Genomic DNA, 16,665 nt, shown 5'->3' with positions numbered 1-16,665 from the left:
TTACGTGGTAAACTCTCAGTCCTCTGCTCCATTCCAACAGACCCCACTACAACCTCCACAATCCCTCTGGAATAGCAACCCCCCAGCCAACTGCTCCGTATTTCTAACTTCTTCACTGAGTGACCCCTCCCCCCACCACTATTAACTAATATCTTATTCTCACGGAGGACACCACTTGTTCTGCAGCTCTCTCCTGACGCAGAGGTGGAATTTCTATTTCTTCACACATCATGATACAGGGGTGGCATTTCTATCTGTGCTAACAAATGCAGCCTCCGGGCTCCTCGTCCTTTATTCTCTCACAAGAAGCCCTGGCTCCTCTGAGGTGCTTCCTAATTAGCAACCACTGCTCCTTTTTGCTGTCCTTCACAAACCACCTGATGCACAATCCAACATGCTGAAAGTATTGTCCACCCTCTGCCTCACACCTTGATTCAACTGTATCTGTACTTATCTTTCACAATACTTAACCCAACCGGAATCATTAATCACCACGGTGATGGACTGGTTAATGTCTGTCTTCCCTGTTAGACCACAGCAGCCTTGCATTGGGTCCACGTCTGTTTTACTCACAGCTGTGATCTCAGCATGGATCTACTGAAGTGATAACTGCATGTTAGGTAACATAACCGCCATTACCCAGTTAAGAAAAAAAAAAAAAAATCAAGACTGAAATATATAAAGACATCAGTAATTTATGATTGAAAAGGTGAAGTTATCAACCCGGCTAAAAGAAAATGATTGTGCACTGGCACCAGGCAGAGAGATTTATATGGAAAATATTTTGCATTTAAATATGAACAGAAACAATATAAAAATTCCGGGACCATCAGTGGGGACTGAAGAAAAAGGAGAACGTACTCATTATCCCGCTTTTCTGAACCATCTAGAACATCAAACACGAGGTAGGGTTGAAATGGCCAGTCAGATGAACATCGAATGGTCTCTGTCATTCTACAAAAGAGCAGCCACCATTTAGAATGCAAGTCAAATTATAAGAGAAAACGTTTTAGAATTATTATTACCATTTGTTCTTTCTGGGGAAGAGAGCGAGGGAAAGTAAGAGAACAAGAAGGAGCTTCTTTTTTTTTTTTTTTTTTTTTGCAGTACGCGAGCCTCTCACTGCTGTGGCCTCTCCCGTTGCGGAGCACAGGCTCCGGACGCGCAGGCTGAGCGGCCATGGCTCACGGGTCCAGCCGCTCCGCAGCATGTGGGATCTTCCCGGACCGGGGCACGAACCCACGTCCCCTGCATCGGCAGGCGGACCCTCAACCACTGCGCCACCAGGGAAGCCCAGGACCTTCTTCTTAAATAAAATTAAATACTTTAAAATAACATATTTTAGTGAAAGGTAGCAAGTGAATTTCATTTCTATTCTAGTACTAGGGAGAATGACCCATGTAATTAAAATGTAACAGTCATGATTGGAAAGTTACTCATAATATAGTAAGTGAAAAAAGCAAGCTACAAAATACTACGTAGAGCACGGTGTGCTTTTTTTTTCCCCAAAAAAGAGAGAAAGTAAAAAAAGATGTGCATAATATAAGGACTGGAAGTAGATATAACAAAATGTTACCAGTGATTACTTCTGGGTAGTATAAATAGGGGTTGGGTTTTTCCCTTTCTTTTCATTTATCTGCATTTGCTACAGTCAATAGGACTTTTATCATTAAAATTATTAAACCTTTATGTTTTTAATAACAAGACCTAAAAGCACAACAAAAGGGCTATTCTTCCTAAGCAGCCAAACCTACAAATAAAACAGGTGAACATGCAATGAACAGAACTCACCTATTTGTTTTCAAGTTTTTGTTATAAATGTAATTAGAAGGGAAGAGACATATGTCTGGGTGCATCCTGTACTGAATGGTGAGCTGTAAGATAGGCAGCCTGCCAATCACGTTGTACTCCACGTTCTCTTCCAGAAGTTTGTAGAAGCGGGCCATCATCGACTGGTCATAGCCATACTCCTGGGCCTTCTGAAAGGACGAAAACAAAGCAGTAATCTCCAAGAATTCATTTGTACTTTTCCCACTATTAAAAAAACAATCACTGAGCTCTAAAATGTACAAGGTATTACCAACAACCAAAGATTCAGAGAAAGAAGATGTTTCCGACTCCAGCCCTAGAAAACTCATGTAGCTTGACTACAAAAGATAAAGTATTTTCTCCTTATTTAGAAAGCCCACATACTGCTTGTGAACGAGATGTGATCTTGTGAATGACAATTGTCGCTACTTTGGTGCTAACAGGGGTCACCTGAAAGAATCAACGATAAAAGCAGCAAAGAACTGTAACACAGATTTTAACAATTATTTCTGGGCTATGCTCTCACGACTAGAAATAATGAATGTCATTGTAAATAAGCCTCTGAAAGACCAATTTCTTCATCCATCCATCATATACCGAACAGCTAAAATTTGGGGTGCTGAGAGTCTACAGTGAATAAGATCAAGTGTCACAAAACTTACATGCTAGTGGAAGAGACAGGCAACTAAGTTGATTTCATAAGTCCAAGAAAGGGTTACAAACCTGTGATCTGAAACACAGTGACTTAATTGACAAACGAAGAAAACTGTCTTAATGTTATCACGGTCGTGCCTTGGGATATACTTTTCAGCGGTAGCATCATATCAAGATTCAAAGTATTCAAAGTATTCAAAGATTCTTAAGTAATCTAGAAGCAGAAAGTGTGCTCTGGAAAACCCACTAAGATGATGCAATCTTTATGAGTGATGTTGACAATATGAGCATTGAAAATGTATGTGCAAAGTTTTAATAAACCTGTTTCACAAACTATCAGAGTGGAGAAAATAGGCATTACTTCTTATTTACATTATTTACATATGTTATTATTTATTTATATATGTGATATTAAATAGGTTTGTATAATTAAAGAGAATATTTTTAGTAGACATTTGGCAATTTCATCTATACCCCCCAAAGTTTATCTATGCAAGTTAGCTAAAAAACCTCATTTACTTCACTCTGGGGAAAAAGAAAATGGTTTATATGAGGTAACACATCTACTTCCAGAAAAAAAACTGAGTCCATCCTACAAAATGATGGAGGTTTTTATGTTTTGACATGAACATATATTCCTGATCTATTTACTGACTGGAAAAAAAGTACTTTGGTACAGACTGATTCTGCCACCTTTAAACAAGGTCAAAACCTACATACATATACACAAATTTATACATTCCCTATAACCATCTGACATTCTGAATTTAGTAACTTATTTACTGTTACCCACTAGAATGTCAGCTTCATGAGGGCAAGGATTTTTGTCTGTTTTCATCACTGTCATGACACCAGAACTTAAAAACAGTGCCTGAATCAGCCTGGCACTCAATGAACACAGACTGAAAAAAAAGTCAACACACACATGCCCACAAACTGTTCATAGTAATTATCCCTAGGGTTAGAAAGGCATGTTGAGAAAATTAACTTTGTAATTATTTTCCAAAATTTTCTCAATTAGCCTCTATTATTTTTGCAACAATAAGAAAAGCCTAAATGGAGTTTTCTCATTTCTGCTGTTTTTAATCCATCACCAAAGTAGACAGTAAAGTTGAGGCCTATCAACAACCCTTTTCACTAACTACACACTGAGGCCCTTCGGGAAGTTAAATCAGTAAATTTCTGAAATACTGCATTATTCACAGGCTGCAGGACAGAGCTGGCTGCTCCTAGTTCTCCGCAAGCAGAGCCCCCGCAGCAGCTCTTCCCTATGGACAAGGTTCTCACTCAGGGACGCGGGTGCTCCTAGGCTACCCCCTTGAACAGTCGCGCACGAAGTGTTCAGACGTCAAAGAACTGCACTATCATTTTGATGATTCCAAAGTCAAAAGACAATAATAACAAAAACAACTTGCTTTCTTTCCATAACATAACAGAAACGCTGTGAAAATGGTCTGTTCTCTGGGACTGTTTATGCAGCCACTACGCTCCAATTTCATTAAATTTCAAAACTATCATCTAGACCTATGAAGATTACCCAAAACATCTGACTCCTGATTCTGCTGCGCATTTCTAGGAGCCTCTTTAGTAAGATTTAAGAAACAAAGTGAAGGGGACCACAACTTTGGTGCTCATCTCCCCACAAGCACAGCCCACAATCTCTCTCCTTTCACCACCTTCCCTTTCAGAGGATGTGAGGGACGCCGGCATTTTCCTGCGCTATAGGATATACAGAATCCTAAAATTGAAAACGTTACTGTAAGAATAATTTCTCTTTATACTGTTTTCCTCAAATTTGCACATATTTAACTATAAATCAGGAGGTTGGATTCTTTTCCTTGCTTTTAAAGTTTTTCTTTTATTATTGTTTTGGTGTTTATGTTACTAAAATAAATCAGATACAGCCCTTAGAGCAGCTGCACACTGCCTTTCCCAAAGGAACAGCCCACACTGCACATGGGACATCCTCCTCCTAAACTTCTCGTCTGTGACACTCACACTGCTCCTGTCACACACGCATAAGCACATTATGAACAAAGGAACATTTCCGGAGACTTTTACTATGAAGGCTCTTAACAGTGGTTCTCTTTTCTCAGCCATTCCCTATTTTTCCCTGCAAATAAGAGATGATGATCCAAGGAAGACCGCCCCACCCCCCAAAACAAAAACAACCCAAACAAGCCCCCCCCCCCTTCCACTTTAAAGCAACACGAATGTGAAGAAACGTACCATAGAAATGACGGTAGGAGGGAGCTGCTTAGGATCCCCTACGAGGATGAGCTTGTTGCAGCGATGGATGAGTGGAGTAAGAGTTTCAACTTCACAGGACTGTCCGGCCTTGGTAAGAGAGTACAGAATGGAGACATAATCAGAATTATCTCTATTATTTATTTATCCATATACAGTCTATCCAATTCATAAGAGTCCTAACCATTCAGAAACATACACTTTCTCCCTCTGCACCAAAGATCAAAAATAAGAACTTTCTTTGGTTAGAAAACAAAACAACAAAAACATTCTAAACGCCGCGGGGGGGTGGGAAAGCCCACACACGTTTTGAAGTCAGCCACCACTCAGGTGCCAGCCACTGCCACTTGGGAAGCAGCCGGAAGCGAGAGGGGCCGTGTCACGTCCCCGGTTTGTCTTCTTCGTCCATGCTGGGCACACGCCCGAGCGGGTTGCGTGTCTGTGTGTCCCACCCCCATCCCACTCTCTTCCTTGTTCCTCAGTAGGCCGCTTCAGTTGCAAGACTCAAGCTTCTTTTCAATTCAATGGCATTTCCTTCAATTATTTCATCACTTCCATCTTTCCTATTCCTTCGTTGTGGTGAATACTGGATCTTGGATCTCCTGGATGGGCTGGCTCTCTGTACCTCATTTTCCATCTCTTTTGTCTTCTGGCTCTACATTCTGGCAAACAGTAGGTACCCAATAAATGTCTGCTCAATGAATGAAGTAGGAATAAAGATGTTAGCTGGAAATATGGTGGCTAAGAGCTGTCCAGAGTTATATTAAAAATGCTTCAAAAGGTAACCAGAGATAGCCCAAGCTGGAGCTAGAATAATCCTTGGGAGGGATTTTATGAAGAACAGTCAGGAATCCCCAAGACTACAAGTCCCAGTACTGAAAAGGCAATTGTCATCGTGGTGCGTCATTAGCAGCGTATTTCAACATAAGAGAATACACATGTAACGGCAGGTCAAGATCAGATGCAAAAAGACCACTCTGTCAACATCTTGGCAGCCACTCCTCATCTAAGACTTACTCCTTACTCCTAGGCAAAGCAAGCTGTGTGGCCGACTGCTTACTGACCTCGTCGACAATGACGCAACTAAAGGGGACACCCCCTTGCCCCCGGAAAGCAGCCTCGAGCAGCAGACCGCCACTAGTGCTCAGTGTGCAGCAGATGATGTGGGACTCTAAGATGATGATGTTCTGTGTCTTTTGTGGGCGTCCTTGAACCTAAGAGAATAAAAGTTAATCAACATTCAGTTGTATATAAGTTCCTAACTACAGTTATTATGTGGCAGAATAATGTCTAGTAAATGTTAGGTAGGAACCTCAAACCTAGAAAACAGCAGAAACATTCAAGGTAATGAGAAGCCACCAGAAAGAACACTTTGCAGTGCAGTCTAATCTCAGAACATGATTTAATAAGCACATTAAGAAAAATTTATTCAGGGTTTAATTTGGTCAAAGTGGATTACAATTCTTACAGCCTGATATGTATGAGGGAAGGTATCAGAATAAGCAAAGATTAAGTAATTCTACTGAGTTGTGAAGCAATTATCTGAGTAAAACCAGGATCAGAACTAAGCCTGAACATACCTTTTCTGTTAGTTTTTAAGTACGTAATATTGTTCTCTCTTTTATAAGGGCTAGTACCAACGAAAACGCCTGTGAAACGGACAGGCATTCTACTTCCACAGTAGAATCCAACAACCTTGGTCCAGACTGTAATGGAATAAACTGTGATGCAGACTGACAGCATGAATGACACCTCACAACGCGTACCATTCAGTGTTCAAATTAATAAACCAGTGCTCTCCTCAGAGGTTCACTGAGCCCACTTCCCCTCCTGAAAAAGCTGTCGGGAATCATCCCTGAACACATGATAGATTCGACCATGGGTGCCCAGGCGTGTGCGTGAGAAGAGGGTGGCAACGGTGGCCTTCTGGTGCTCACATGTTAACTGTCACATACCTCTCCTCTCAGCCATCTAATGACTAAAACTGCCAAGTACAATTAATTTAACGGCCCACAGAACAATGTGATCAGTGGCAAAAACCATAATACTGGTAAACGTGGACTTCATCCTTAAACGTGGGGAGATTAATTTGGGGCTCAGCTTAGTTTTAATAAAAAGCTTTCCACATAATTTTTAATTTAAAGAAACAAACTGCTAGTGGAAATATGCATTAAGTTCAATTATATTTATTTAGCCACACAGAGAAGGTCAATAATACATTCAAGAGAAAAACCTCAGCTCAATAATACAAATACCATTACTGGCTGAGTATTACCCTCTCTTTCCCTGGCCCCCAATTCATTTCATTAAGGGCTGCATTCTGGTGACGGGGTACACACCTGGCTCACCCTAGCTTTGACCAATCTAAATGTTAGCTGATATTTTTATATCCAAAGAATACTGGGAAAAGTTATACATGTTACAGAGGATTTTTGTGATCAAAAACACATAAAAAGAGTGTGTGCTTTCAGCCAAAAACTGAGAAAAAAGGTGCTTGTATTTCCTGGGCCACGTCCCAGCCACTGTCACTCTACCTGAATTCAGACACATGTAAGTTTTCTTCCTGTATTTTCAAGTAGTTATTTATTTATTTATTTGGCTACGCCGGGTCTTAGTTGTGGCATGTGGGATCTTCCCTGCAGCATGTGGGATCTTTAGTTGCGGCATGAGCGATCTTTTAGTAGTGGCATGCGGGCTCCTAGTTGCAGCACATGGGATCTAGTTCCCTGACCAGGGATCACACCCACAGCCCCTGCAATGGAAGCACAGAGTCCTAACCACTGGACAGCCAGGGAATTCCCCCAAATTTTAAAATGTAATTGAGAAAAGACCATAGGTTGTCTGAACTATTTCATAATTTAAAAAAAGAAAAAGTAATACCAGGAAAATGCTACAGGTGAACTACTTACCTCTTTAATTTTAGAAGCAAGCTCCTGCCTTTCTTCTGAAACTTTGGCAATTTCTTCATCTAATTCTTGCCTCTGGAAAAAATCAGAATGCCATCATTAAAATTAAATTAAGCATTTTAAAATGCTTTTCAATGGACTGCCTCACATTTCAAAAGGGTGAGCCAGTACTTTACCAATGAAAAACTGATTCACCCAGTGTGTTTTCTCTATACCAGTCCTCCTGTATTGCTGTGTGTCAGAGTTTGGCTAAGCTACTCCATGGTACTGCTGCCCTGGCATCCATTTTGTTTGGCCAAGCAGCCTGCAGAGACCCCAAACTAACACTAGGCCCCTTCACACACATGCACGTCCTAGGCAGCAGCCCGTGGAGTCACCAGCCCACCAGCCAACATAAGCTTTTGTGATCAACAGTCTCCCCTGCCCTCCAGTGCCTTCCCCTTATATGCCCTTTAGATAAGACCCTCCAAGCAACTTACCAAAACCCTGTTCTTTTGGTTAAAATTGGCCAACCCAGCCCTAGCCTGGGAACCCCAAAGTACTCCATCCATGGACTCTGATAATGACATGTGTGCCAGGGCCTGCCTCTCTCTGTCTGCACTCTCCCTTGACCTGCCTGTCATGCCCAACAAGGCATGCCTTATACCTTCTTCAAGACCTGTGAAAATAAACTTCTCTATTTTGGTTTCTCCTGTGGTCTGTTTTTAAACGTCAGCTCACTATCCAGCAACCCAACGACCAGCACCCCATGTTTCAATTAGTAAGTGTTAATTTGAAAATTCTTTTTTTTTTTTTTTTTTTTTTGTGGCCACACTCTGCAGCACGAGGGATCCCTAGTTCCCTGAGCAGGGATCTGAGCCCCTTCAGTGTAAGTGCAGATTCTTAACCACTGGAGCACCAGAGAAGTCCAATAAATTCTTAATACTGTGTATGATTCCGTTCTGTTCAGGGTATTGCAGGTACGCTCTTTCTGCTTAAGCAGGCCAACCCTTGGGGCATCACTTACGTGTTATCTACTCTGCCTTCATGCTATTAACAGTGGTGTTCAGTGGCTAAAACAGACTCCACATGGCCTGCAAAGTCTAAAATATTTACTATCTTGTTCTTTTAAAGAAAGTTTAACCCCTAACGTAAGGCATACCATTTCTGTGTACATTTTTATATACAAATTATGCTATTCCACAATGAAAGAATGGCATCAAATACTCACCAACTAGTTTATCTACGAGCTATTAAAAAACACCGATCAAGAAATGTTTAGATACCTGTAGTTCCCTTCCACCTCGGCATAAAGCACGCTGGCGAGAAAGTTCATCTAGTTGATGATCTAGAAATTCCTTTCTTCTATGCATCTCTTGAATATGAGAAGGTAAGTCTTTTTCTTTAAAAAAAAAAAAAAAAAAGATAAAAAACTGCTAATTCTAACAAATACACACATATGCGTACACAATGAGAAGAAAAACTAGCTTTCAAAACTAGACTACTTCTAGGGTCTCCAAATTACCTTTAATGCCCACGCCATTTTCTACCATACCAAAAGAAACAGATATCAATTAATATGTACCTTTATTCAGTACTTACTCATTCTGTGGTTAACTTGGCTGTCCAAACTGAATTTTAGGACCTCAGTATTAATAGACTTTTCTGGACCTAGACGTACTAAATTTATATCTCCACAGTTTCCTGTTGATAAAAGTCACACTTAGAGATTAATAAGAACACTGTCAATCTCTGTACATAATAACTATTTCTAAGCAAATATATTAACAATCAGAGAAAGGAGCTAACATGAACTATTAATCAACCAAATACCTGGAACTGCGCTAGAGGTTCCACACACATTCTTTTAGATATGCTTCATAAGAATCCTATAAGGCAAGGACTTATTTCCATCTAATAAAAGCTACTGAGGTTGCATAAACAGTACACTGCAGAGTTGAGATTCAATTACACTAATGCTTCTCAAACTATGTTCTAGACATCACTCCATGGTAAAATGTATTTGGGAAATGGCAAGTGAAAAATAAAACAAATTTCTTGACCATAGGGTATTTCGAAAATGAAGACTTTTTATCTATTAATACATGTCTGAATTCCCCAAACAGAATCTCACGCGACCATCAAATGCTTCTCTGCAGAATACTGAGAACCAAGGTTTTGAAACTCTGCTCCACATCACAATACCACTCCAGGATCTAAGGGACACAAGATGCTTTCCAGTCTGGAATACGGTAATTCTAAAAACTGTCAGCATCATTTAACTGGTTTATTAACCACATTTTAATTTAGGTTAGCACATTTCAGATATTATTTAATCTAAAAATCTCCCACTGTTTCACTGAACTAAACTATAGCAATCATGCAGCGTTTATTAGCACTCATCCCAATCTGACACATCACATACTTGTTTGCTATCTCCTTCCACTGAATCCACGTCCCATAAGAACCAGGTTTTGTTTTGGTCACTGCCTAGAACAGCAGCTGGCACGTAAGTACAATAAACATATGTTGAATGAATAAATGAACTCATTACACAGCTGTCTACACATATTTTTGTTCCTAGTTGTGCTCATTCTTCTAAAATTTGAAGCCATCATCTCTGACCAACATTTACTTGAAGGTTTCAAAATTGCTAACTTGTGTTTCTACCAGAAAGGTGGATGAGATTTACACCCACTATAAGCACCTAAAATTGCTCCAGAAATTAAAACCGACATCCTTTAAATTGCAGGGTGAGCTCAGAAGGATGTAAGAAATTCCTAGGGGCCAAAAACAAAGAGAAAAAGGTGAAAACCAGAGGTGAAAGCCCTTGAGCTGCTGTGGCTTCCCTGGAGGGAACAGGGTGAGGGCTGGTCACTCTCTAGGTGCTTAGGTATTTGTTTTTTAATTCACATACAATAAAATGCAGAGATTTAAAAATCCTTAGTTCTACAGAGTTCGACAAATATCTACATCAGCAAAACTACCATTCCAATCAACATATAGAAATTTTATAATGGGGGCTTGGATTTTAAAGCCCACTAGAAAGCAAGAGGGCATGGAAGAGGTGGAGGGATGAAAAAGACATGAATCTATCTTGGCCTGGGCTTAGCTGGGAAAAAAAGAAACTCTCTTCTAGGACATTCCAACTATATAGGCCCATGCCACATATGGACTTAAGAGTCTAAATACATAATACAGAGAATGACAAAGGTGACCCAACCAAAATACAATTGAGATTTTAAAAATGAGAATACAGTGAACAATGTTATACCAATATATTTGAAAACCTAAGGTGAAGTGGAAATTTTTCTTGAATAATATGAATTAGCAAAACTCACTCAAATGTAGAAAACTTGAATAAACCAACAATGAAAGACATTCAACAGACAGAAACTTATCCATCTGTCAAAAAAAAGACAAAAAACAAACAAAGAAGTCCCCCCAAGAAACAACACTAAAAACAAATTAACCTTTAAGTAACAGGTAATTCTCTGTCTTACACGAAACATTCTAAATAAATGTCTGTATAACTTCTTTTTTAAAGTCTGTTAACTTCAATACTAAAACCAAAGATATGACAAAGAAAAATTACAGGCTGGCCTCATTTAAAAAAATCAATAGCAATCCAGCAATGTGTTAAAAAATAATAGTACACAACCAAGTTGACCTTATTCTAGGAATCAAAGATATTTTCACATTAGAAAAGCATTGTAGGGAATTCCCTGGCAGTCCAGTGGTTAGGACTTGGCACTTTCACTGCCATGGGCCTGGGTTCAAACCCTAGTCGGGGAACTAAGATCCCTTAAGCCCGGGGGGTGGCGGCGGGGGGGGGCGGGGGGGGTAGGAAGGAAGGAAGGAAGGAAGGAAGGAAAGAAAAGAAAAGCTGGAATTCCCTGGTTAGGACTCTGTGCTTCCACTGCCGTGCGAGGCGGGGGTGGGGTGGGGTGGTAATGAATGAAAAAAAATCGCATGCAATAAAATTCAACACCCATTCATTAAAAAAACTCTAATTAGAAGGGGACTTTTTTAACCTGATAAAAGGGTATATACCAAACCCCAGAAACAAACATCACACTTAATGGTGAGATGTCCAAGGTACTTCCTTAAAGGATACCCAGGACCACTGGACATAGTGAAAAGAAGCAAAAATGAAATTACTGAAAAAGAACAAAAAAGCTGTCTTTACTGACAAGAGATGTCATTTTCTCTCTAACAAAAAAATTAAAAAATCCAACCTAGACACGACACTTGTGCCACCTTTGTCCCAGCCTTCTCGTGTTGTCAACCCACACCTGAAAGAGTGCTTATTACCCTCCCTCAGGGAAAGGAAAGTGAAAACAGCGTGGGAACTGTTCTCGGTTGTATAATTTGATACACCCACTTTGGAGCAGAACCCGGCACTATCTAGAAGCTGCACAAATCCCTCAACCCAGCATTTTCATTTCTAGGTATATATACACTAGACCAGTGTTTTTATAAACTCTTTTGACCGTGATCTATAATATGAGGTATACTTCACATTGAAAGCCAGTACACTCATACCTCACCAATAAAACAGGTTTCACAAAACAATACTTACTCCTCACTACCTACACTCTAATCTTTTCTGTTCTCTTCTGTGCTACCTTATCTTGTTTAAGTATGCTGGTTCTGATCTCCCTAAACTGATTTCACAATCCACTAACTGGTCACAAGTCACAGTGTGGAAGCACTGCCCTAGCAGGCTGTATGAATACTCAGGAGACGTGAGTAAGGACACAGTACTCCAGTGTGTTCCCTTCAGCTGCTGTACAGTACAACACAATACAACTCAGTCACTGCAGTAAACGTTTTCATCCTGCACTGGAGAAATAGGCACAAGCACAGGAATAAAGTTTGAAATAACAACAACAACAAAAAAAATGGAAAAGAACTTACATTTCTATCAAGGGATAACGAATAAACTTTGCACTCACACGATGATACACCCTAGAGCAGGTAACATGAGTGACCGTATCCACATACAGCGATACATAAAGTCAGAGTTCTCACAAACATAATGGTGAGCAGAAAAGTTGCAGTTGACAATGCATTTTAAGTTTTAAAAACAAATGAATTCTACATGTAGCTAACACATATGCAATAAAAGGAAAAACGTGTGTGATCCCTCCAAATAAAGACGACACATCCCAGCTGCTCTTGCAGCTGGTGTGGCCACGAGACTAAGTTCTGGCCAAAAGGAAATAAGCAGAGGTGCTACTGGCAGCATCATCTCAGCACTTTCCTTAAAGCACGGCTTGTACATCCATCCCCCTTTCCCTGCACTTGCTCGATGTGACTACTGGTGCTGGAGCAGCCGTTTCTGACCATGATGTGCACGAAGGAGTGGGGGGTCACGCGTAGCGGGGCAACAAGGGAGCGAGGCCCTAGGTCTCTGAAGACTCGGAAGCACAGTCCTCACGCCACTACCATCCCTCAACTGCCCATCTCTGGGCTTCTGAGTAAGAAGGAAATAAACTTCTATCATAGTTAAGCCACTGTATTTGGAGTGTCTATTATTTGCAGCCCAACTGAATCTTAACTGATTTAGGTCACTGCCAGGTAACCTCAAGGAAAATAAAATTTGGTTAGGGAAGACAAGACACATGTGCTTAGAAGAGCAGCCCCACCCAGAGCCATAACCACGCCACTCAGGATGGCTGGTGTGAGAGTAGGTGTTAAGGTTAAGTGCACAGAAATGACTTTACACATTCGCTCAAGGATCCCAAATCCTCGGTGGCAATGCTCTTCATCTGTCAACTGTACTGAAAAGACTTATCCCTGTGGTATACTTTACATCTCAACTCTTCAGCTTCTCTGCCTGTAAAATGCAGATAGTCAGGTTATTTATTGCGTGGCTCAGAGGATTACTCTGAGAGTACTGACACATGACGAGCACTCGGTAACCGTAAGTGAGGACTGCTCTAGCTTTTGCGTCACTAAACATCTACTAAGTCCCAACTGAGAGCCAGGCACTGGGGTTACTACAGTGAACACATTTTAAAAAGCCCTTGCCTTGGTGGAGCTCGTTATATTCTAGCTGTACTGAACCATCCAAGGTTCTCTGGCTTCTGGTCCTTTTCATTTACAGTAAGTTCCACGAGAGTCCTCTCCCCACTTCACTTCCTCATTGCTCTTCCAAGTTTCATCTTAGATATCATTTCCTCTAAAAGTCTTCCCTAACCCTTACACAACTGTATCAAGGGCTGCTCTAAGGTGTTTCAAACTACCCACATTTTATTCCTATTATAGAGCTTCTACCTTTACAGTAAAACTGCCCACTGATCCATCCACTTCCTGTCTCTTTGAGGGTTTCACTGTTGAAACCTCGGTACACAGCACAGGGTCTGGCACAGAATAAATGCTCCAAAATATTCATTAAACAAACCAGTAAGTACACATGGGCCACAGCCTCAAGTAGAAACAATTACCAGAACTGGCTTGCTCTTTGTCGTTCAAAGTTACCCACACTAAACACTGAAAACAAAAACAAATTAAAAGCCCACATAAGTATCATACCCAAAGGATTCTTCTTGTCTTTACACTTCTCTTTGAATTCAAGGATAATTTTTTTCATAAGTTCATCAACAGCTGCATTGGAAGGCGCACACACAAGGACACGGTTTTGTTTGATTTTGGCATTGGAGTTCTCATATGAATGCCCCCTCCTCTGGTTCGACAATTTGCACCAAACAAACAAACAAACAAACAAAAAATACTGATGAGCTCTATTATGCAGTGTTATAGTTCTTCTCTACTGCCACATATATTTGAAAGTTCCCCTAATAAATAGTTAAAAGTAAATAAAAGCACCTACATCTTATATTGATGTTAAAAAAATTACTCTGGCAGGGAATTCCCTGGCAAACGAGTGGTTAGGATGCGGTGCTCTCACTGCCAAGGGCCCAGGTTCGATCCCTGGTCGGGGAACTAAGATCCCGCATGCCGCATGGCGCGCCCGAAAAAAAAAAAAAATTACTCTGGCATAAAATTGTATCGTAACTTCTCTGAGCCTTACCTTACTATACACTTATTTTATTCAATGTTCAATCCAAAATGTAGCCCAGGAATACATTCAAGGTGGTCTCCTGGGATTAGCTGTGACCTATAATAAAGCCCGAAGACCACCATTCTAGCCCTTAGCATTAGTTTCACACAAGATAATTTTCTGTTCCTTTTATTTCTTATAACCTTCTCTACCTCTGCTACTGCTTTATCTGATATAGTTCCACACACAGTATCAAAAAGATACACAAAAGTGAAGGGAAAAAACACACTTTAGTACTTATTTACACATTAGTTAGAGTAAAGTAAAACAACATACTCAGTTAAGGGCACAGATGCCCTCGCGCACACTCTACCTCTGTCAGTAGGCAGTACAGGAGGCCCACAATGGTTTTCGATTTTCCTGTCCCGGGTGGTCCATGAATCAGACAGATCTTGGCAACTGCTGGGGAGTGTTTCACCATGGCATATGCAGTTTCTATCGCTTTCTTTTGGTCTTCATTGAAATCTTTTAGGTAGGCAATCTATACAAAAGTAACATTAGTGAGAACGAGTGGTTCTTCCCGTGATGGCACAGGAGAGCAAGAGAGTGGAAGACATCTGTTTGAATTGCTGCTGACCTTTGTCAGACAGAAGCTTTGGTGGTGATCAGGCAACACTCCAAAATGACCCTTAATCTAAGAACTACTTTCACCACTGGAAAGAGCTACTGATGACTGTCTACAGGCCTCAGTCCATCTACAACTACAACAACTATGTTTTTATTTGTGATTCTTGTAAAGATGATCACAATAAATTGTTTTGTACTTTTCTTCTTTTATTCTGTGGTTCTTCCCATTTTAATCAATTCTCTCTTTAGACAGTAAAAACATTCCAAGACTTCCTTTCCTAACACAAGTGATACAGTCGAAAAAGCATGGATTTTGGGTCAGATCTGAGTCTACACCTCAATTTCACTCAAAAGCTACGTCTCTAAACTCCTAACCTCTCTGGGCTTCACCCTTCACCAATCATTAAATCTGGGATTCCTTAGAGGGTGAGAACTGACTGAGAAAATACATACGAAAGCCCTAACACAAGACAGGGGCTCCAACAACACTCCTTTCCTTCCGCCCGTGTCTGTGTTAATCTCCTGGAACTTGCACACGGCTCTGACAACAGAGGGAAATGTGTGCTCACACAACATCACAGCTGCATCGTCGTCGCACGGCGGCGACAGTACCAGTCAACGCTCCACTGATCGCTCAAATGCAAAATTCATTCCATGAAACCTACCCTTACTCCTGCATTGAATCACCTAACAAACAGTTAAGTAGGACGTTCACCTCACATTTTAATGTTGCTCTTCAAGCATATTTTCAACTCCTTTTTGCACTCTACCTTTTTTTCTGAGGTAAGCTGACTAACCTAACACAAAGAACTACTCTGCAATATTAAAGAAAACTCAGCACTAAAAACGTCACTGGGCACACACGGTGACTATGTCTCTGTTGTAGACAAAAGGTAATGTGTAACAGATAAAAATAACATGATACTTTAACATTATGACACGAAATGTTCTGACTTTCCCTGTTATCAAATGACTGTCACTCACAATTCTCTCAGACGTTGTAGTTAGTAAATCTTTTGTACAGAAGTCCATGGGGTTTGGATTCAGAATGGCTCTGGCCAGTTGGTTCCGACCACTCAGCAAAGACATGGCTTTCAACTTCCTTTGTGTAGTCACCAGAGAGCTGATTACAAGACATTTCACCACTTCATTTAAATTGACTGGTAAATTATGTTGAGTCTGGATGGAAAGGGAACACTCAGATTTCCCATTACGCACTATTATCAAGAAGGAGAAAAAGCAATTTCAGTTACCAGTGAATAACAGTGACCAGTTAAAAAGGTTATTCACATCTTCTTTATCCATTCATCTGCTGATGGACACTTAGGTTGCTTCCATGTCCTGGCTATCATAAACAGAGCTGCAGTGAACATTTTGGTACATGACTCTTTTTGAATTATGGTTTTCTCAGGGTATATGCCCCAAAGTGGGATT

The 16,665-nt window shown here is 40.6% G+C and overlaps 1 protein-coding gene across 3 annotated transcripts in view; it reads right to left on the bottom strand.

The window, feature by feature from the left end:
* The window catches only part of SETX (senataxin), an 81,617-nt gene that overhangs the window by 12,931 nt on the left and 52,021 nt on the right, over positions 1-16,665 (bottom strand). The window contains exons 13-23 of one of the 3 annotated variants that reach the window (XM_067040413.1): positions 16,216-16,448; positions 14,978-15,145; positions 14,136-14,286; positions 9,198-9,299; positions 8,882-8,997; positions 7,620-7,691; positions 5,775-5,924; positions 4,693-4,800; positions 1,792-1,979; positions 862-954; positions 470-597 (exon numbers count right to left, since the gene is read on the bottom strand). In XM_067040413.1, coding sequence (XP_066896514.1) covers positions 570-597; positions 862-954; positions 1,792-1,979; positions 4,693-4,800; positions 5,775-5,924; positions 7,620-7,691; positions 8,882-8,997; positions 9,198-9,299; positions 14,136-14,286; positions 14,978-15,145; positions 16,216-16,448 — 1,409 coding nt within the window. In that variant the 3' untranslated portion in view covers positions 470-569. Of the gene's footprint in view, positions 1-469; positions 598-861; positions 955-1,025; positions 1,075-1,791; positions 1,980-4,692; positions 4,801-5,774; positions 5,925-7,619; positions 7,692-8,881; positions 8,998-9,197; positions 9,300-14,135; positions 14,287-14,977; positions 15,146-16,215; positions 16,449-16,665 lie in introns of those variants that run through there. The other 2 variants (XM_067040412.1, XM_067040415.1) reach the window with 2 other exon arrangements.

This window comes from Kogia breviceps, chromosome 8, assembly GCF_026419965.1.
Source record: "Kogia breviceps isolate mKogBre1 chromosome 8, mKogBre1 haplotype 1, whole genome shotgun sequence".
NCBI lineage: Eukaryota > Metazoa > Chordata > Mammalia > Artiodactyla > Physeteridae > Kogia > Kogia breviceps.
Note: the sequence above shows the minus strand (reverse complement) of the source record. Positions and strands in the feature narration are given on the sequence as shown.